At 43.6% G+C, this 23542-nt stretch overlaps 1 protein-coding gene across 2 annotated transcripts in view; it reads right to left on the bottom strand.

Annotated features, from left to right (window-relative positions):
* The window catches only part of LOC140738422 (rasGAP-activating-like protein 1), a 271421-nt gene that overhangs the window by 43231 nt on the left and 204648 nt on the right, over positions 1 to 23542 (bottom strand). For both annotated transcript variants that reach the window (XM_073065690.1, XM_073065691.1), the window contains 3 exons: positions 22612 to 22804; positions 14475 to 14612; positions 11091 to 11235 (listed from right to left, as the gene is read on the bottom strand). In XM_073065690.1, the coding sequence (XP_072921791.1) occupies positions 11091 to 11235; positions 14475 to 14612; positions 22612 to 22804 (476 nt within the window). The remainder of the gene's footprint in view (positions 1 to 11090; positions 11236 to 14474; positions 14613 to 22611; positions 22805 to 23542) is intronic.

Genomic DNA, 23542 nt, shown 5'->3' with positions numbered 1-23542 from the left:
CGGTCTTCTACGTTCCAAGGAATAAAGTCCTAACCTATTCAAGCTTTCCTTATAACTCAGGTCCTCCAGTCGCGGCAACATCCTTGTAAATTTTCTCTGTGCTCTTTCAATCTTATTTACATTTTTCCTGTAGATAGGTGATCAAAACTGCACACAGTACTCCAAACTGGGCCTTGCCAATGTCTTATACAACTTCAATTGTTAAGTCAAAGGACCTAGTAGTTGGTAGCCTACTCGATATCATTTTTGTTGCAAGAGGTAACAGATTAGGCCATGATGTTGGGTAAATATAGCAATGAAACCCATTAGGTTTTGGGACATGGTCGACAGAGGCCCAGTTCCCCCACCATGCCTGATCTCATATCAATTTGAAGCCCTGCAGCCAATAGAGGGAGAATGTCAATATTTTACTCAATGTGTCCCTCATCAATAGGTAAACCAGCCACATGGCCTTCAACACATGCAGAGAACTGAAAGAGCTGCCCATGGGATGGACTGCCAAACTGTCAGGTGATTGATGGAGGAGAGTTGCTAAGCCATAACTATAGGGAAAAAAGGCCCTCAGCGTCCAGTTGGACATTCTGGCCCAGTTCTGCTGCAGGCTCTATGTACAATTCCTCTTCAGTTGCCAGTTCTGAAACAGGATCCTGATACAGGGCTTCAAGAATGGCTCTGGTGAAGCACAGCAATGACCTGCTGGCAGCAAAAGCAACTATTAATTACTTTATTGATCACAATTTTTCTCGAAATGATCACTGCAATCAATAGCCTGTAACTTCCCTTCCGGAGCCAGGCCTTTGAACCTGGTAATTTTGCAGTGTGAACCAAAGTCTCGAGGGTTGCTACCTGGCATATACGGGCCAAATCGAGGCAGCGGGGCCTGGGCCTGTGAGCGGGAAACAAGCCAAAGTTTGGCTGCTGGAGCAGACTTTGAGGTGCAAAGCAGAGCTGAAGAGGCAGGGCCCAGGCTGGAGATCGATTTAAGTGCCCGGCCAGATTAGATAAATTGGCTATGGACCAATTTGAGGCAGCAGGTCCAAGGGCTGAGAGCATATCAAAGTGGCAGGCCCCAGGTCCAAGAATGAGGAATGATTGCTGTTTGGCCGACTTAAGCACCAGGCAAGATTGAAAAGGTTAGGGTGTTAGAGCTGGAGGCGAGGGATGGGCCACTGTTCAGCTCACTGCTTGGCAGGGTTTACACATCTCGGCCCTGCACTGAGGCTGTGGCCTGCAAATAACAGGCTTCTAGACCTGGTGCAGGGATGACTGGCTTCGTGGCTGTGCACTCACTTTTGTGAACTTCAGTTTTTGCTTACTTTTATAGTTTGCACAATTTGCATTTTTTCTGCACAGTGGCTATTTGATGTTCTTTTATTTAATGGGTTCTACTGGGTTTCTTTGTTTTGTGGCTGCCTGTAGGCAGACGAATCTCAAGGTCGTATAATGTATGCATACTTCGATAATAAATGTACTTTGAACCTGAAACATTGACAGTTCCCTTCCGTCCCATACATGCTTCTCGACCCACTGAGTTGCTCCAGCAGATTATTTGTTGTTCCAGATTCTAGTGGCTGCAGTCTCTTGCGTCTTTGCCTGCTTATACTAAGAATCAGCTGATAGTTCCACCCATCTGTGCACATTTGGTTCCACCAGTTATAACAGAGCTGCCCCATAGTCAGGGAGAAAGTTCTTCCCTCAGAGCCGTGGTGATGGCAGAAAGGCACGACAGAGATTCCTGGGCGTTTTGTGGACACTCATCTCTGGAAGTTGGCTGCCACTGGTTTCCCAATGCCGTCAGCCTTCGAGGCTCGGCTCCCATCGTGTCTCATCGGACCCAGGGCTCCCCTGAGCCCCTGACGTCACGGCGCGACACAGCCTGTACCTCAGCACCGCACACACTGATAAAGCAGCTCCGCTGCAGCACGTCAGTAAGAAACAAATCGTTGCTGACATCAAGGCCCGCGTAGCTCAGGCATCCAGACTCACAGGCTTGCAGGACAGCAGCTGAAAGCTGATCTGCATGGAAACCACTACCCTGCCTTAAATGTAAGCCTGGGAAAGCATCACACTTGAATTATTCACTCCAAGCCCATACTGCAGTGACAACAGGTCAGCTGATGGGCAGCACAGGAGGTCTAGTGACCAACACCCCGGAGACACGACCCTAGACTTTTACCCCCTTTGCCGTGCTTTCAGTGAAACACTTAAAATCAAGCACAAGCCCAGAAATACCGAATCACCCTGGCAACCTGTATCTGGGCAACGAGCTGCCTCTCAGGGAACAAAATCAAAGTGAGAGGAAAGATTTTGTCGGAGGTTGCCTCTGTGATGCTCTAAGTCTAACTGGCAATATCAAGCTAATATTAATATTCACTCAAATTCTCAGATTTGGGTGTTGAAGTGGAAGAAGGGCACTATTGCGAGGGCTAATGTGATAGCTGCCAGCCACAGACAAAACCTAGAAGCAGAGACGTAGAATGCAGCAGTGACAACACCCAAGTTTCAGAAACTTCGTTAATTATTCTGTAGCGTGCACCCATTGTTGTAATAGAAACGGGATTTACTGTTGGTCATTGAGTCGTAGAAAAGTGCAGCACAGAAGCTGGTCCTTCAGCCCATCTAGTTTGTGCAAGCCATTTACACTGCCTACTCCCATTGAGCTGCACCAGGACCACACCCGTCCATACCTCGATTATCCGTGTCCCTATCCAAACTTCTCTCAAATGTTGAAATCGTGCTCGCATGCACCACCTCCTCACTCCACACTCTCACCACCCTTTGAATGAGGAACTTCCTCTTCCTGTTCCCCTTAACCTTTTAACCTTTCACCATTAACCCATGATCGCTAGTTGTAGTCCCACCCAAACAAGAGATGCCGGAAATCCAACGTGACACGCACACACACACCAAAGTACTGGAGGAACTCAGCAGGTCAGGCAGAATCTATGGAGAGGATAAGATGGCACCAGCGTACAATGCTCCCTCAGTTGACATCTTCCAGAGAGCCCACGGGAAAATGTATATTTTCTTTTATGTCTGTTTTTAACCTGAAATGTGTTTCTGGGACTGTTAGAGCCTGTGATTTACAGGAGATCGATTGAGTGATCCAGCACTTTGCTGTCTCCCAACAAGATTCCGGGAAGCGAGCACGTACTTGGACGGCCTCAAGGTGAAGAATCTTAGCGATGGGACGCGAGCCGATGTCTGACTCCATTTCGCTGATAAGAGCACGGAGCTGAATGTAGAAGGCGAGCAAGAGTTCAGCGTTGACTGCCTGCCTTTTGATCGCTGCCGGATCAGGGGTCTGTGAGCAGCCTATCGCTGTGTGGCTCACTGTGGCAGGTGGGTAGGCCTCTCTGCCTCATGTGGTGTCGGTGATATCAGAGGTCGTCACCATGGTTCCATGTTAACGGATTGGACTATTAACGCTTATGGACTGTGGATTTTTTTCAGAGTCAGGATTTTTACATTCTGTGTTTTTTGCCCGTTCCTTTTCAGTTGTGTTGCCCATGGGAAGGGGCAAGGGGGTTAAAGTTGTTGATGCATTAATGACAGTTTTTTTTGTGCGGTGGGAGGGGTTGTCTGAGAGTTGATGTTCTTGATGCGTTCTGATAGTCTTTTTGTGCGGTGGGAGGTGTTGTCTGGGAGTTAATATTCTTGTGTTTTGTGCGGGGAGAGGGAGTTTGGGGGACGTCAATGTTCTTGTCGCATTTTGTGTGGGGGAGGGGGTTTGGGGGTTGGTGATTGGGATGCCATTCTTTTTTTAAGTGTGTGTGGGGGGGGGTGCAGATCTTCACTCTGAATGACTTTCATGGTCTTCCTTTGTTTCGTGGCTATCTGGAGAAGACAAATCTCAGAGTTGTAGATGGATACAAATTTTGATAATAAATGAACCTTTGAATAATAGTTGACGTTTCTGGCTTCAGGACGGAGAAGGACATGGGAGGACACCAGAAGAAAAAGGTGGGGGGAGGGGAAGGTGGATAGATGGAGGGTGATAGGTGAAGCCAGGTGGGTAGGAAAGGAAGGAATCTGATAGGACAGGAGAGTGGACAATACGAGAAAGAGAAGGAGGAGGGGACCCAGGAAGAAGTGATAGGTAGGGGAGAAGAGGTGTAAGGTCAGAGTGGGGAATAGAGGAAAAAGGGTGGGAATTTGCTGTTGGATTTACTGTTAGACCTGTGGATAATCATTTTATTCTGTAATCAGGACCTAGTCTGCTACTTAATTAAGTCTTTCTGTAACGACCATTTTGCTATCAAAATGTAGTTATTCTGGTGATCTCATCAACTGAGAATATAAAGCTGTACTCAGGTTGATTAGTTTTGACAGGTCTCCTGGTGCAAACCAGATTTTTAATAAATCGCACATTATTTCAAACAAAAACTCCACGTGGCCTTTCAGATTGCTCCTATAGTATATGCCAAAATAAAAGCAGAAAATGCCAGAGAAGCTCAGCAGGTCAGGCAGCAGAGTTACAGAGACCTACAGCACAGAAACAGTCCCTTCGGCCCCACTCGTCCATGCTAGAAATGATGCCCATCTAAGTTTGTCCAATTTGCTTGCATTGACCCAAACCTTTCCTACCCTAGTACCTGTCCTCTAAAGACTGTTAATGTACCTGCCTCGACCACTTCTTATTTATTTATAATAGGCTTTTCCAGCCCTTCGAGCCAGGCTACCTAGCAACCTTCCGATTTTAATCCCAGCTTAATCACAGGATAATTCACAATGACCAATTAACCTCCCAACTGGGAGGAAACTGGAGCCACTGGAGGAAACCCACACGGTCACGAGGAGAACGTACAAGCTCTGTACAGACAGTGGCGGGATCTGGTAGCTCATTCTATACACAGACTACGCTCTGGTAAACATTTGCCCTTCAATTTCCTACAGTATCTCTCCTCTTTCACCTTACACCTACTGTATACAGTAAAAGTAAAAGTAAAAACGTATATTCCTCAGTCGTCAATTTCCTGGCCGGGGGAAAGATAGGAACATTCACCCTCATGATTTATACATCTCTGTAAGGTCATTCCTCACCCTCCTACTCTTCCAAGAATAAGTCGTAGCCTGATCAACCTCCCTCTCTACAGCTCAGTCCCTCGATCCTGGTAATATCCTTATAAATCTCCTCTGCACCCTCTCCAGCAGATCAGGAGTGAAACCGAATGAATGTCAAAACTGCAAAAATTAAGAATATAAACAAGTTTTAAACTCAGCAGACGAGGGGGGCGAGCTTCCTGGAAGTTCGATGTTGCAGTGTTTGTCGAACTTGGCAATTCATTGAACACCCTAATATCAAATGCCTCAACCTTAGCCACCAATATTCACCACCATCCTTCCTAGAAATCTCAAATAAAGGGGAAAGCTGGAAATTTTCCTGCTGATGATAAGCTCCACCATTGTAAAAACAACAAACAATCCTAGTAATTTCAAATCTTTTTAAATTAAAACATTTAGTTTTTCACTTCTGCATCAGGATTCAACAACTTGATCGTCGAAAAGAATGTGAAATAGTGCACAGAATTTTTCGCCTTTATAACTTGTTCATATAAATGGTAGATGGAAGATCACAGAGCTCTTGGGGAACAGAATTGGCTTGTGGGCTGTCATAGAATCAATAGTCTGAAATGGCTTCCTTCCAAATCATAAGGAAAGCCATGAGCATCTTCCAGTCATGTAGAAGATAGAGAGGAGATTAGATAGAGGTATGGAAAACTATGAGGGGTATAGACAGGGTAAATGCAAGCAGGCTTTTTCCACTGAGGTTGGCTGGGACCACAAGAGGTCATGGGTTAAGGGTGAAAGGTGAAAAGTTTAAGGGTAACATGAGAGGAAACCTCTTCACTCAAAGGGTCATAGGAGTGTGGAAAGAGCTGCCAGCAAAAGTGGCGCATGCGAGCTCCATTTCAACATTTAAGCGAAGTTTGGACAGGTACGTGGATGGGAAGGCTATGGAGGACAATGGTCCCGGTGCAGGTCGATGGGAGTAGGCAGCTTATATGGTTTCAGCATGGACTAGATGGGCTGAAAGACCTATTTCTGTGCCGTGCTTTTCTACACTCTGTGACTCTATGACTCATTTCTCCAGCGCAGAGCTGTGCACCATCTCGCCTCCTCACATCTCTTCCAAAATTACTCTTATCCCTCTAAAATAATCCTATCCCACAGTGTTGGAGGATGGTGTACCAATTTATATAGGGACCTCTGATGATTCGCTAATGAAAATATAAAGGTGGCAGGAATCCTTTCCAAGATGTTTGATTGAAATCAGGGGTTCCCATCCTTTTTTATGCCATGGTTCCCCCACCATTAACCGAGGGGTCCATGGACCACAGGTTGGGAACACTGGCTCTAAATGGTCTTTATGGTAGCAGCACCTCCTTTGAAAATCAGTTGCCATGACATCAGGGGAACTTGACTTCAAAGTAAGTAAAATATATTACTTATTTAATACTGGTACCTGGAAATGCAAATTGCCCGAAGTCCTCTGCTACCTCAACCCTCCCAATAAAATATTTTGGGAAGATTGATTTCTAGGGGATTATGCCACAGGAGTAAAATGAAATATTGATGTCTGGCACTGTAAAATCCACATCAAGCGGTGAATATGAATAAACCTGAATCTGATCATTGTGTATGTAAAGCTGATCGCATACTGCACATGCAAGCATGCATGTCATCTGATTCAAGCGCAATATTGTGGATAAAAAAATTCCCGGCACAAGACTTGTTTCAAGAAATAGTTATGAAAAATGATTAGAGAGTTATGGGGAAATTTACTTGAAAAATAGTTTAGTTATTAAATAATTTCCAGCATGTTTGCCGGGGATTGATGTTGCATTCGGTGGAGATTTTCATTTCTAATTTTAGGAAAATTACATTTATTTATTTGTCTGTTTGTTTATTCAGAGATACAGCACAGAGTAGGCCTTTTGAACCGCACCACCCCAGTAGCCCTCAACAATCCCAACTTAACCCCAACCTAATGAAGGGACAGTCTTTGGACAGTGGGAAGAAACCTAAGCACCTGTGGAAACCCACACATTCCACAGGGAGGATGTACAAACTCCTTTCAAACGGAATTAAACCCCGAACTCTGACACCCCCCAGCTGTAAAAGCGTCGCGCTAACCACAACCCTACTGTGGTGTTCTTAACGCACCTTAAATCTTTGTAAAAGGAAAAGCTTATATTTATTGTTTGTGACGTCCGCTTCCTGAGTAGGAAATGACAGTCACTGCCAACGATGTAAGTGAAAACTTTACTTCAGACCGGAAGAAGCTCCTATTTAGGAACTTCTTACTTTGTGACAAATTACATGCAGAGCTGTTACCCCAGTTCAATAAATCAGGTCACTGAAATCAGCGACAGCTAGAAACTAATTAGAGCTGTCACTGTAGGAAAGACGTGAATGTCTCGTTCATGATTAATTATTTACAAGAAAGCCAAGAAATTTCCTCAAAAGCAAACCATACAAAGTGCATTTGTTCAATAATCAAATCGCTTTGCTGCTACAATTAATTCTGGCAACGAACGCTGTTATGGTAACAGGCCGTCTGTCTACCTTCTGATCGCTGGTGGGACTGCTCTGCTGCTGGAGGGGGGAGCCTGTGTGGCCTATCGTCGCGCCCGGAGGCTACGCCTTTGGGTCTTTCTCTGTCGTTGATGCTGGGGGATGTAACTGAGGATCTCAGCAGTTATGGATTTGGACTATGGATATTATTTTCATTCTTAAAGTTTTTATATTCTGTGTTTCCACCTGTTCTTTCTCATTTGTTTTTGTGCGCAGGGAACGGGATTTGGAGGATGATCTTCTTCTGGTATGTTGTATGAGGGGTTTGTGGGGGGGAAATTGATCTTCTTGTTGCGTTTTTTTTGTTAGTTTCTTTGCGCGCGGAGAGGGGGGTTTGGGGGACGACGTTCTTGTTGCGTTTCGTGCAGAGGAGGGGGGCATTGAGGAGCTGATGATCGTGTTGTTCCTCTTCTTCGTCCAGGGGTGTAAGTTTGATGTTCCTCTCTAAACTGACTTCCATGGCTTTTCTTTGTTTCATGGCTATGTGGAGAAGAAGAATCTCAGAGTTGTACACTGCATACATACTTTGATGATAAATGAACCTTTGAACCTTTAAAGGTACTAAGCATTTCCTGGGCTGGAACTTTGTGAATTTGAAATAACTATTGTGCAAATATCAGCTTTACTGAGGATATAAGTGTGGTAAACTATGTGTATACCTGTCTGGACACGCCCCTCTGCTGACTGCTCCTGTGGCTCCTCCCACAGACCCCGGTATAAAGGCGATTGGAGGCACTGCTCCCCCCTCAGTCTCCAAGATGTTGTGGTCACTTTTGCAGCTAATTAAAGCCTATCATTTGCCTCCCTTCTTCGAGAGTTATTGATGGTGCATCAATAAGAGTTCAACTATCTTTATCTATTTCATGCCAATATGTTACTGTGTGCTAATTTTCTGCATCTAAATGAATCTATAGATAAGTAAACCTATAAATCTACCAACCACTATCGAAAAATATTGACGATTTTTTTCAAGAAATTGTTTTGAAGAATGATTAGACATTATGGGGAAATATACTGTGGAAAATAGCTTAGTTATTAAATAATTTCCTACACATGCTGGTCACGGATTGATGTTACATTCAGTGGGGATTTTCATTTCAAGTTTTAGGAAAATGCTATTTATTTATTTGTCCCTTTGTTTGTTTGTTTGTTTACTTAGAGACACAGCACGGAGTAGGCCTTTCCGGCCCTTCAACCCGCGGCACCCCAGCAACCCTCCACAACCCTGGTTTAACCCTAACCTAATCACGAGACTAATAACCAATTAACCTACCTGGCATGTCTTTGGACAGTGGGAAGCAACCTGAGCACCGGGGGGAACCCACGCATTCCACAGGGGCCTTACAGCTGAAATTAAACTCTGAACTCTGACACCCCCAGCTGTAAAAGCGTCACGTTAACCACAACGCTACTGTGGTGTCCTTAACGCACCTTAAAAATTTTTTAAATAAAAGGATTATATTTATTGTTTGTGACATCCGCTTCCTGAGTAGGAAATGACAGTCACTGCCAACGATGTAAATGAAAACTTTACTTCAGAATGAAAGGATTCCTATTTACATGCGGAGCTGTTATCCCAGTTCAATAAATCAGGTCACTGAAATCAGTGACTGTTAGAAACTAATTAGAGCTGTCACTGTAGGAAAGACGCGAATGTCTCGTTCATGATTAATTATTTACAAGAAAGCCAAGAAATTTCCTCAAAAGCAAACCATACAAAGTGCATTTGTTCAATAATCAAATCGCTTTGCTGCTACAATTAATTCTGGTGACAAAGCACTATTTTAATTTGCAATGCAATATTTCATACATAGCAGTTATAAATATTCAGTTCCCTGTTATAGTAAAGGTGACAAACGCTTCCTGGGCTGGAATTTTTTGAATCTGAAATAACTATTGTGTGAATGTGGTTGGTGGGGTGGAGATGCGTCTCTACCAAAGGTTTTAAGGCGCTCCTTCTCTCCACTAGCCTGCAGGTCACCTTTGAGCAAGGTGTAGCACCTGCTTAGCCCCTCGATCAGGGTCACAAGAAGCCACGGGGGCAGGTGGTGGATGGTCGTATGAGCAGCCGGTACTTATCACAAGCCCTGGCTATGCGACCACTGACTCCAGGCAGACAATCTCTGAAGAGTATTGATAATGGCTGAGGTCACCCGTCTTGTCACTAACCAGAAGAAGGCAATGGCAAAACACTCCTGTAGAAAAATTTGCCAAGAGAGTTCATGGTCGCGAACAGACCATGGTCACCTACGTCATATGACATGACACGTAATGAGGATGATGATGACTGTGTGAATATCAACTTTACTGAGATTATGAGTTCAACTTTTTTTAAATCTATTTTATGCCAATATGTTACTGTGTGCTAATTTTCTCAGCGAATTATCTAAATGTAACTATTAATAAATAAATGCCTTCTCTGGCAGCCATTCTATCTACCAACCACCATCTAAAAATATTGCCTAGTAGCTGTTTGAAACTTCATCTTCATACCCCTCATGAAAAAGGACGCTGGATTATTGTAAAAGGAACTCCGTGCTGTTCAATTTGCTGAGTTCCTTCAGCAGTTTCCTTTTCTCTCCAGATTCTAGCATCTGCCATCTCTCCGGTCTCTGTTTGGGACACCACGGTAGTGTGGCAATTAGTGTGACAGTATTACAGCTCGATGAGCTGTAACGGATGGGCAATAAATGCTGGCCTGATTGATAACATCCATACACTGGGGTTGAAAAGAGTCCTCTCCATTTAATGTCACAGAACAGACACCGGAAAGGACGATGTGCTTATACGGTACATCACCTTTCAGTTTTCTTTATCCCAAATGCATTACAGCCAGCAAAGTACTTCTGATAAACACCGGTGATTCTGCAGATGCTGGAAATCCAGAACAACACACACAAAATGCTGGAGGAACTCGGCAGGTCAGGTAGCATCTGTGGAAAGGAACAAGTCCTGATGAGGGGTCTCGGCCTCAAACGTCAGCTCTTTATTCTTTTCCATAGATGCTGCCTGACCTGCTGAGTTCCTCTGGGACAGGGGTTCCCAACCTTTTCTTATGCCATTAACCGAGGGGTCCGAGGGACTGCTTTGGGATGTTGTGGGGAGCTAAAGTACTTTTGCAGTGCACTTCTGCTGTAATATAAGAAACACAAAAGCCAGTTTATACATAGCATGCTTGCACAAATCCAGTGAAATGATGACAAGACAAATAAATACTTTTCCAAAGAACAAATCAGGAATAGTTCCCTTCTCTTTGAAGTAACAGCAGATTTAGCATGTCCTTTGAAAGAGCAAAGCCTCCAACAGTGAAACAATAACACACTGGAACCTCTGCCAGGATATTTGTGCTCCAGTGTCGATAGAGGAGGGTTATACATCTGAGCCCAGAGTGCTTGCAGCTCACTGATACTCTGGACAATACCAGCCGTGTAAGAAGGTAATCGAATTACGGAGCATGTAATTAAATTTAACATGCACCATATTGTCTTCATTTAAATAAATAAAAGACTCACCATTTTCATTATCGATGTCTATTAACTTATCAAGGAAGTCCTTCACACAGCTAACACTCTGTAAAATGAAAGGGTGTAGGGGAGTCATCCAGAGCTCTTTACCGTGTCCCAGCTGAAGACCCAGGTTACCGATACTCTGCACAGCCTGAAAGATTAAAACACAAATAAACCCATCACTGCTGGAATACCTTTTGCTTATCCATGTGTCTGACAGAATTAATTTTTAACTTTATAGACCACATGCCGTGACAGAGAGATAGAATGAGGACCGTAGACACAAGGTCAAATGGAAAAGGGCAGTAGATACAGGGTCAAATGTAAAAGGGCAGTAGATACAGGGTCAAATGTAAAAGATTCAAGCCATGCCATCCAGTAACTCCTGGTTTAACCCTAGCATAATCATGGGTCAAGTTACTATGAACAATTAACCTACCAACTGGTACGTTTTGGACTGTGGGAGGAAACAGGGGCACTGGAGGAAACCCACGCGGTCACAGGGAGGACGGTGGCGCCTTACAGGCGGCGGTGGGAATTGAACTTGGGGTCTCCGATACTATAAAGTGTTGTACTGACCACTATGCTACCCTGCCGCCCCAACGTCAGATGGCTGGATGAAACAGACTCCGTCCATTTTTCATGTTAAAATTAACTCATTGGCTATCTGAACTGCAGCTTATCTCTACTGAATGCACTTCTAAATTTGAACTCCTACTGCATACAAACCCTTGTCATTCTATCTTAATCAGTAGTTTTGCTGCTTTTGCCTGCTGCTCTGATAGAAGATCTTACCTGAAACATTAATCTGAACTTTCTCTCCAGCATTTTTATTCTATTATTGACATTAACCAAAAGAAACCGAACCCGCTAAAACTCGTTCACAAGGTAACTTGGAAATAACATTTTTATTGTATCATTGCTGTACAGGTTGAGCAGTAAATTGCTGAAATCACAATGGAAACTTGAATGAATAATGAATGCAGACAGGAAGCAGCAAATTCAGTTTGCCACTGGACCATTTAATCAAGGATGACAACTGGGATAGAATTATCTTTGTGTAACAGTAGAAACCTATTGAAAGGGTGGTGAATGCCCAAAGCCACCGAAATGTGTGCTCTCTGAAGCGCGGCAACAGAAGTACTTTTAATAAACAATACAAAATGATGTAACAGCGCAAATCCTCTGACCTGAAACCAAGTGCATCAAAGTTAATTAAAGTAACGCACAAGGCAGATACAATATTCTCAGTGCCTTTCTGTACTAACTCTTCCAGCAGGAATGAAAGCACATGCCACTGGTTTATATAATAAAAGAATTTACATGCTTATCAATGGTGGGAAACTCCTGTCAAATGACTAGTAATATTGTACAAGCAAAGAAAATTAGAATTTTGACAATGAACGATCGTCATCATCATTATGTGGTGTATCATGGTCTATCTGCATCCGTGACCGTGATTGTCCTTGGCAAGTCTTTCTACAAGACGGGTGACCCCAGCCGTTATCAATACTCCTCAGAGATTGTCTGCCTGGCGTCAGTGGTCGCATAACCAGGACTGGTGATATGCACAGGCCTCCACCTGCTCCCATGGCTTCATGTGATCCTGATCAGGGGGGGCTAAGCAGGTGCTACACTTTGTCCAAGGGTCACCTGCAGGCTAGTGGTGGGAAGAAGCACCTTACACCTCCTTTGGTAGAGACCTATCTCCTCCCCACCAACCAATATGTACAATAGCTACATACAAAAGACCTTTGGGTAGGTATAGTACTGTATGTGGACAGGAATGTGGGTCAAATATGAGCAAACGGGACTAGCTTAGAAGGAAGGGTACATTGACCAGCATAGTTAGGTTGGGCTGAAGGGCCTGTTTACATTGTTGTATTACTCTGTGACTTTACGTCCAAAAACAGAAAATACCCGAAATACTCCACGCGTGTTCGTATGCCATTAACATAGTGAAGACCATACTTTGAACAGAGGACAGTGTAGGAGGTCCAACTCAAGCTTTCAGTTAGGGCATTTTTGGGCAAAATGTTAACTTCAGCAACTACCTTCAGCTACCAATCTTTAGACCTGAGCATGGACTGTAGGTTAAATTTAAAACACAGCTCTGGACAATAGGTTCCTGGAGCTGTTGACTGAAAAAACAGAAAATGCGGAATTGCCAGTTATTTTGGTTGTCTGGAGTGCTGGTGCGAAGAAGGAGGTGTGAAAGCTATATGTAATTCAAAGGAAGGATTGTAGATGCACTGTAAATATAGAATTGCCCTGTGATCTTTTAACATATAAAATGCCAGGCAATGTTGGGTCAAGCAGGCCTCTTCTCCCGAAAGGGTCTCAATATGATGCCTGCTGTGACTCATTTTGTCAACTAAAAGACTACTTCATATCTCCCAGCTGCGTCTTTCCGGTGACTTTGTCCACATTACAACACTTTCCATGAAATCCTTCTCCATACTATCACCAATTCAACTTATATTGCAGTTTTGGGAGTATTTTTTTGTGCTGCCGGATCAAGTACAACATAAGCCCAACCTCCATCGTCTGGAGCTGTGAACCCTTTTTCCACCATGGACACCAACTGTAAATATAACTGGTGAAGCTTCATGCTGAGAAATGTGGTGTAGTTCAAAGGCATGCTGACTATGGTATGTGCAATGCGCAAGTTCAATATGAATTATATTTCTGGAATAGCACCTGAAAATCTACAGGAAGGCCACCAAAATGTTGTTAACATTCATATTACTTTTACTTATATCTGACCAGAAGAGAATTCTCATCAGTGCATTTACACAACATGCCCTCTTCAACTTACCCTATTTAGCTGCAACATCATTATGGACAGGCCAAAAAAATAAAAGGTTGTTTTGCCAGGATCACCACTTTACGAAGAAAATAAAAATGAGGAAGTCAAAACTAGACACGCTGATCATTGCTGCTGAGTATTTCCTCAATTCTGGACCAGCAGTTCTTGGAATGTTACACTGGTTAAGTACCATTGTGAAAAATTACCACAGAATATGCTTTCATCACTGCTTACTCAACCAAGCCAGCTGGTGGTGTAGTGGCAGCAGTACCAGACTTTGAATTGAGTGAATCCGGCTGGCTCCTTGCACACTTTCCATCTGTGCCTGTTGAGTGTCAACGGTAGCAACTGGCCTCGTTTAAAACAGACAAAATGTTGAAGAAACAGTAAGGGTGCCACAAGATGCAAAGAGGAGCAACAACAACTCAACCAAGTACTTCTCAAGATTTCACTCGTAACCCCAAACAGTGTTTTACACTGAAGGCTGCTCACACTGTCGGCAATAGCTCACATTCGTACTGTATCTGCAAATACCTGATTCTCCGCAGTAATCAGTTCAGGAGAGAGAGAAGATAAATCACCTTTGCCAAAAGCAGCAGCGTCCTCCCCGTTCTTTTATCAGCGTGATGATCTCGGAGACTGAAGAGCTTTGGTGTTAAGATAGCTGGAGCAAAGAACCTCAGAAACAGGAAACCGCTAATAGCCAAGTACTTTACATCCTAGAAATAAAAATTTAAAAAGAACATATCACAGTCAGAGACCGATCCATCAGCCCACTGTCCGCTTGTAAAGCGAAATTAGCTGCAGCCTTGAGTTGTTATTGAAGTTTAAAAGTTCAAAGTAAAGTTATTATCAAAGTACACATATGTCACCATATACAACCCTGAGATTCACTTTCTTGTGGGCGTACTGAGTAAATCTATAGAGTAATGACATTACAGAGTCAATGGAAGACTGCCCAACTAGGCTGTTCAACCAGAGTGCAGAAGACAACAAACTCTGCCGACAATAAAAATAAGCAATAAATACCAAGAACAGCAGATGAAGAGTCCTTGAAAGTGTTGTATAATTAATAGTTCAATAAAATTTGAGTACTCTTGTGTATATATATATTGTTTGATTAAGCATTCTTGTTCATCTAAATAATTACTGGTTATATGTAAAAATATGTTAATTGCATACATCATTACCATGTGATTCGTGCGTGCCTTGCTTAAAGTAAACTCAAACTAGTCCGTATTTTCAGACCCCTGTGAGTTTCTTGAATTCATGTAATGTTTTGAGGTTACAAAACAGAACAGAAAATAAGCCCATTAGTTGTGCAAACATTTCAATGATGGGGCAAGTGAAGCTGAATTAAGTTATCCCGCTTGGTTCAAAAGTCTGACGGACGAGGAGGAATAACTGTTCCTGAACCTGGTGGTGTGGGTCCTGAGGCTCCTGTACCTTCTTCCTGAAGGCAACAGCGAGAAGAGAGAACGATCTGAGTGGTTGTTATGTGATCTCATTCAGACTGTGTGCACCAGGTGAGATGAACCAATTGCATCCATCCACTGGCTGGAAATCTTTCAGTGGTGCCATTGCTAGTGAAGTCTATGAAGATAATTTCCCCTTTCCAGGAGTTCATTGCATTCTGCTTCACTGTAAATTGGAATTAACAATGAAGAATGCAGCAAACTCACAGTTAAAGGACAAGAGACTGCAGATGCTGAAATCTGGAGCAACGCATACAGAAGCTGGAGGAAGGATCTCAGCCTGAGACGACAACTGTTTATTCATTTCCATAGATTCTGTCTGACCTGCTGACTTCCTCCAGCATTTAGTGCATTTGGTGCTGGTGGAACTCATCCAAGTAGGCAGCATCTAGAGAGGGAAATGGACAGCCAACGTTTCAGGCAACACATCCAAAATGCTGGAGGAACTCAGCAGGGCAGGAAACATTATGTAAAAGAGTAAACAGTTGAGGTTTTGGGATGAGACCCTTCATTGAGACTGGGAAAAAAGACGTTAAGTCAGAGTAAGAAGATGGGGGGAAGGGTGGAAGAAATACAAGGTGGCAGGTGATGGGTGAAACAGGAGAGGGGGAGGAATGAAGTAAAGAGCTGGAAAGTTGATTGGTGAAAGAGATTAAGTGCTGGAGAAGGGGAAATCTGATATGAGATGGTAGAAGACCATGGAAGAAATGGAAGGGGAAGGAGCACCAGAGGGAGGTGATGGGCAGGTAAGGAGATGGAGTGAGAGAGGGAAATGGGAATGGGGAATGGTGAAGGGATGGGGGGGCAATTACCAGAAGTTCAAGAAATTGATGTGTATCCCATCAGGGTGGAAGCTACCCAGATGGAATACAAGGTGTTGCTCCTCCAACCTGAGGGTGACCTCATCGTGGCAGCAGAGGAGGCCGTGTTTCAGCTTGACAGCCTTCATCTGGACCAATTAAAGAATATGATTTCCAAACTATTTCAGACACTCAATAGAATTAAGGTAGAAATTGAGATGTTATACATAAATTTTGGGGGAAAAAAAGATAAACTCTCCTACTAAACTAGAATAATGAAGTAGTCATTCTGAGACAATGTGGCATTTCCAAAATGCAATTTTCTGGGTCAGACCAGCCTTTAGTATTAATAATGACTTCATATGCCACTAATAATGCAGTTACGTTTCACTCAGTGATGCATTACTTTTAAATAATTCCCACAGTGAGAACTTAGGTCCTAAAGGTTTCGGCAGGGCTTAATTACACAAACTGTTTGGAACCCACAGTCAGAGTTGCAACTGCAAACTGAGCTCCCAAATGGCAAAAGATGAATGCAGCTTTGCAGCAGCAAGCAGAACTACACCATCAGTCTTCTAAATGTTCGTCCTTGTGTAGAGAATGTACATAAAGTCAGGGATTTGTAAACTATAACTGAGTTGATATCAATTCAATAATTTAAAGAGCATTTTCATTTTTCAGAGTAGAGTATCACTGAGAGCAGTTTCCGCATTTTCAACAGCACATCAGGTCCCCAAAAGTTGCTATCAATTTCACAATGTAACAATGGCTTGACGGGCAGAATTGACGTCTTTCTTTCAACTACGCCATGGTTTTCTGTGTTTTCTGGCTATCGGGAGAAGACAAATCTCAGAGTTGTATTCTGCACACATACTTCAGTAATAAAATGAACCTTTGAACTTCTGAAAACATTGAGAGTTACAGCAACAAATTGAGTGCAGCGATTTTTTTTTCCAGAAGAACATTATATTCTTGTGACAGATTCGTAACTTATCAAACCACATTCACATCTGAACTCAAGGGTACTTACACTGCAACATCTTGCTTCTCTTAATTTTGTTCGACAAAACAGGAAAATATAACCAAACTCAACAGAACGAGACCTCTTGGCCCATTGACTTTGAAAAAGAAGCTCTCCAATTACGCTCCATCTACTTCACAGAGATAACCCGCCAGTGTCAGGTAGTCTGGGAGGTCTGCCCGCTTTCCTTTGTCATGTGCACGTCTAGTTCTATTTTGCCATAAATTAAAGGAATGCAAGGACAACACTGGAACAAGCTGTCACTACTCACAAACTATGTGCCATTAATGGGCTTCACCAACATTTCAACATGAAAGCAGATGTGCAAAAGGAATTAGCTTCTCAGCTTTTAAAGTATACTTTCAATTCCCCAGAGTTTGGGAGCTCAGAACACCTATAATTCGGCGTTTGAAACACAATATTTATGAAATCATTTTCCCAGTTGGTTATGACAGTGAATGTGGCTTTGTTACTCGCTGGGTAATCTGTACATGCTTCCAGAACTGACAGCAGAAATTGTAACGATGACTCACTCAGAAGTGTCAAAACCAAAATAATCATTTCAATTTAATGCTGCAATAACTTGCTTTCCAAGTATACATATCTCAAAAAGACTTAATATTTAACATTATTCAGATAACTTACTTACTCCAGTGTCATGGAGGACTGCAGCACAGAAACAGGCTCTTCTGCCCTTCTAGTTCATGCTGTAATATTATTCTGCCTAGTTTCATCCAAATCATTGCCCTCCATACCCCTACCATCTATGTACTTACCCAAACATCTCTGAAATGTTGAAATCAAACCTGCATCCACCACTTCTGCTGGCAGTTTGCATCACCCTCTGAGTGAAGAAGTTCCCCTCATATTCCCCTTAAGTATTTCACCTTTCACCTTTAACCCATGACCTGTAGTTTTAGTCTCACTCAACTTCAGTGGAAAAAGCCTACGTGCATTTACCCTATCTATACCCCTCATAATTTTGTATACCTCTATCAAATCTCCCCTCATTCTGCTTTGCTCCAGCAAATAAAGTACTAACCTATTCATTCTTCCTCTGTAACTCAGGCCCTCAAGTCCCGGCAACATCCTTGTAAATTTTCTCTATACTCCTTCAATCTTATTGATACATTTTCTGTAGGTAGGTGACCAGAACTGCAACTACTTTTGCGTCAGATTAACTAAAACTAACTCTACATATGCTGAGCTCCATGCTGTACAACCTTGGTGTCTTATCTGATCCCAGCATGAACTTCGCTCTCTGAAACCCATTCCTCTCCAAATCAACCTAATCACATTTTTGCCATACTGCCTCTCTCTCTGTCCCTCTGCCATAACTTCATCTCACTCATTCCCCATGCTCCTGACTCTCCTCCTCATAGTTTCATCACTACCAGACTTCCTCTACGGTTGGCGCCAGCCCCACCGGGTCCATTTTACATACACTTCAATACTGCACCATGCAGTCCTTGGTTGCTTCCTTTATGCATTTCTTCAGGACCTCTGCCACAGTAAAAGCTCTACAGAAATTCATCTCAGATCCTTCTCAAGCCTTGAGCTGTCAGAGCAACAGTGAAGGCTTGGCTCCTTTCCTTTTGTTGGCTGCTTTCACGAGTAATCACCTACTCCACAATAAAATTTGTCATAAGTGACACATTGAAATGCCCAAGATCAAGATATTCACGAGGAAGTTATCCAGGATGAGATCATCACATGCCCTTAACAAAAACGGATCCTCCGCTGGGTTTCCAAACATTTCTTTAAACCATGGACCGATAGCATTAAGCAAGGTGTCGGTGGACTCCAGGTTGGAAACCCCCGCCAGGCTGAGGAACACACACCATAGTACAATAGTCTCTGTTTTATTATTTCATATGCTATTATTGCACATCGGTAAATTATTATTGTGTGTCTTATTATTCTGTACTTTATTATTAGTTAAGTCTGCACACTGCTAAGTGTTTTTTTTAAATGTTGCTGCTGTAACAAAAGAATTTCCCAGTCGGGATCAATAAAGTATTTATTATTATTATTGTTATTTAGGAAGTCAATTAACAGCTTATGCTGCACTCTGATAATCATTGGGATTTCCTACACCTGGGGATTTGAAAAAGAAAACAAATCTCAGTCTGCTCATTATTCTCTCCCCTGTCAATTCTGTTGTTAGGCATTGTTCACTGAGGCTGAACTATTTCCAAGGACAAATGGAAACACTGTGAGTAATTTTCAAACTTGTCTTGGAGGGGTTTTCTTTTCTGGATTTCGGTTCCTTGCAAGTATGTGATAAGGTGACCTGGCCCTCCACCCACACGTGGTCCTGAACTCAAACTGTGGGGTCACAATGCAAGAATGGGAGGTGGGGAACTCGGCATAGGGCGGTGGTGCCTGCAGTTGAGAGCAGGAGGTGCAGGGTTAAGAGGAGACAGGAATATAACTAACCAAGTCGTTCCTCTTGTACACTCCACCAGTGCTTGAACTTTGGTAGGAAATGAGATGAGGGGAATGGGGCTTGGATAGAGGGGATCAGTAGGATGAAGGGAACTTGTTCATGAAGTCAGCCAAAGTTAATTAGGAGGTGGTTGCCATGTGCAGCAACATAAATCACTGTAATCCAGTATCATTGTTTCAATCAAATCTTTATCAATTTTTGGTGCAATAAGAATTTCTAATTATTCAAGAGGTTACAAAAGCATAGCATGCTGGAGGAACTCAGCAGGTTAGGCAGCGTCCATGGAAACGAATAAATTGTCGAAGTTTCAGGCCAAGACCCTTCATCAGGACTGAAAGGAAGAGGGAAGATGCCAGAATAAGAGGGTAGGGGAGGGGAATGAGGCTAGCTGGATAGGTGAAACTGGGAGGTAAAGGGCTGGAGAAGAGGAGAATCTGATAGGCGAGGAGAGTGGATCATGGGAGCAATGGAAGGAGGAGGGGCACCAGAGAGTGGTGATAGGCAGATGAGGAAAAGAGGTAAGAGGCCAGAGTGGGGAAATGAAGAAGAGGGAAGTAGGATGGGGGGGGAAAGTAAATTACTGGAAATTAGGGTGGAGATTACCTAGAAGGAGGTGTTGTTCCTCCAACTTGACTGTAGACCCATCATGGTAAAAGCAGAGGCCACAGATTGACATGTCAGAACAGAAGTGGGGATAGGAATTAAGATGGGTGGCCACTGGGACATTCTGCTTTTTGTGGATGGAGCTGATGAGCTCAACAAACCAGTCCTCCAATCTGTGCCAGGTCTCACCAATATAGAGGAGGCTGCACACAGCAGACGACACCAATTGGTGGAGTGTTGCCTCACCTGGAAGGACTGTTTGGGACCCTGAATGGAGGTGAAGGAGGAGGGTGAATGGGCAGGTGTAGGAGGAGAGTGAACGGGCAGGTGTAGGAGGAGAGTGAATGGGCAGGTGTAGGAGGAGGGTGAATGGGCAGGTGTAGGAGGAGGGTGAATGGGCAGGTGAAGGAGGATGGTGAACGGGCAGGTGAAGGAGGAGGATGAATGGTAAGGTGAAGGGGGATGGTGAATGGGCAGGTGAAGGAGGATGGTGAATGGGCAGGTGAAGGAGGATGGTGAATGGGCAGGTTTGCACCTCTGCTGCCTGCAAGGGTAAGTGCCAGGAGGGAGTTCAGTGGGGAAAGATGAATGAACAAGAGAATCATGGAGAGTGCCAATTCAATGAAAAGTGGGGTGGGGGGGTGGGAATGATATGTTTAGTGGTAGGGTCCATTGAAGATGGCAAAAGTTGTGTAGAATGATGTGTTGGATGCGGAGGCTCCTGGTGTGGTAGGTGAAGACAAGAGGAACTCTATCCCTGTTAAGGTGGTGGGAAGATAGGGTGAGCGCGGATGTCCAGGAAATAGAGCAGATGCGGGTGAGGGCAGCATCACTGGTGAAGGTAGGGGAAACCATTCTTAGAAGAAGGTTAGATATTTCTGATGTCCTGGAAAGTTTCATCTTGGGAACAGGTGCAGCAAAGATGAAGGAACTGAGAGAAGGGAATGGCATTTTTACAGGAGATAGAATAGGAAGAGGTATGGTTATGAGAGCACTGGGAATCAGTGGATTTATAAAAGATATCAGTAGATAGTTTGTCTCCAGACAGAGAGATCAAGAAGAGGAGAGAGATATCTTAAATGGACCAAGCAAATTTAAAGACAGGGTAGAAGATGAAGGCAAAGTTGATGAAATTGGTGAGCTCAGCATGGGTGCAAGAAGCAGCACCAATGGAGTCGTCAATGTAGTGCAGAAAGAGTTGTGGGGCATTACCAAGGGAAGTTTGGAACGTACTGTTCCACAGAGCCAACAAAAAGACAGGCGTAGCTGGGCCCACGCGGCTGCCCACGACTCCACCGCGAGTTTGGAGAAAGTGGGAGGAGCCAAAAGAGAAATTGTTGAAGTTGAGGACCCAGTTCAACCAGATGGAGGAGTGTGGTGGTGGAGTGGAACCGGTTGAGTCCCTTTGTCAAGAAAGAAGTGGAGAGTCTTGAGGCCTTCTTGATGGGGGTATAGAAGTGTATAGTAACTGGACATCCATGGTGAAATGAAGTGACCAGGGTCGGAGAAATGAAAGTTGTCAAGGAGATCAAGAGCAAATTGAAAGTTGTCGAGATCGAGGATAGGACACGAGATCCTCGCTTGATTACTCGTTTAGTGGGTCACCTCGAAGTTTAACTACCTGAGCACTGGGGTCATCCAACTGTCTAATTACCCATTCACTCACACTCCATTCTTTAGTTATCCACCGGCAGGGTCAACTTCATTGTTTATTCATCCACTCACTTGGGTCTCCCTCAATGTCAGGACCATGGGACCATAAGACATAGGAGCAGTATTAGGTCATCTGGCAAACCATCATGGCTGATTTATTATCCCTCCTAAGCCCATTCTCCCGCCTTCTCCCTGTAACTTTTAATGCCTTTAGTAATCAAGAACCTATCAACCTCTGCCTTACATGTATCCAATGACTTGGCCTCCGCAGCCGTCTGTATAAGTGACTTTCACAGATTCGCCATCCTCTGGCTAAAGAAGTTCCTCTTCATTTCTGTTGTAAAGGGATATCCTAGTATTCTGAGGCTGTGTCCTCTGGTCTTAGACCCCCCCCCCCCCCCATTATAGGAAACACCCTCCCCACAACCGCTTTATCTAGGTCTTTCAATATTCGATAGGTTTCAATGAGATTCCCCCTCATTCTTCTAAATTCCAGTGAGTACAGGTCCAGAGCCATCAAATGCCCCTCACATGTTAACCTTCTCATTCGTCATGAACCTCCTCTGGGCCCTCTTCAATGCCAGTACATCCTTCCTTAGATATGGAGCCCAAAGACTGCTCACAATACTCCCAAGTGTGGTCTGACCAATGACTTATGAAGCTTCGGCTCAAATTGCCCACTTGATAGGAATTTCTCCATATTTTGCTGGGACTCACCTCATTCTCAGCTTCTGGAAACTGCTCTTCCACACGTTTATGTAACTGTTTGAATACCACCCGCATAACAGAGGGGCACTGCTCTACCGAACCCACAATGGCATCCATCACATCGGTCAGGTAGGACTGTAACGTCTCCTGGCTGCACTCCCGCACATTGGCTTCCGAGGGACCCACTTTGAAAGAGATTCTCCTTTCAAATCAATAAAAAGACATTATTCATTGCAGATAGTCTCCACTTATGATCCTTGTACTCTTTGCATTTTTTAAAAAAAATTTTAATTAGTTTTTCAAAACATTTTACAAAATTAAAAACCCCAAATCCCAATGAGGAGCATTAATACAGTGCAAAATTAAGCATACAATAACAATATGCTACAAAGGAAGAGAATTTAACAAAAAAGCACCTAAATTAAAGACAAGTGAGCTTAGTGTCCTCCCCAAGCCCCACAACACAAGAAAAAAACAACAACAACTCCAGACCAACCACCACACAATATAAAGAGTGTAAATCAGGACAGTCAAACTCCCAGACTGTGAATACACTTAGCAACAGAGGATAATAATGCCTACTACCAGAAAAAAAAAGGGAGCTGAAAGCAAGGGACCGAAAAGAAAAAAAAAACCCTAGTCAAGAGGAAGGTTATGAAAGTACTCGATAAAAGGTCCCCAGACCTTATGGAACTTTAGATCCGAATTAAGAACTGAATAATGAATTTTTTCGAGGTCCAAGCAGGCCATAATGTTGTTAAGCCATTGCGCATGAGTGGGCGGGGCAACATCTCTCCATCTAAGGAGGATCAAGCGTCTCGCCAGGAGAGAGGCAAAGGATAGTATTCGGCATTTGGTCGGACCCAGACATAAATCTGTCTCGCCCCAAAAACCGAACAGAGCAATTAAGGGGTTAGGTTCTAGGTGCTGATTCAGAATA

This window comes from Hemitrygon akajei, chromosome 14 (genome assembly GCF_048418815.1).
Source record: "Hemitrygon akajei chromosome 14, sHemAka1.3, whole genome shotgun sequence".
Classification (NCBI taxonomy): Eukaryota; Metazoa; Chordata; class Chondrichthyes; order Myliobatiformes; family Dasyatidae; genus Hemitrygon; species Hemitrygon akajei.
Note: the sequence above shows the minus strand (reverse complement) of the source record. Positions and strands in the feature narration are given on the sequence as shown.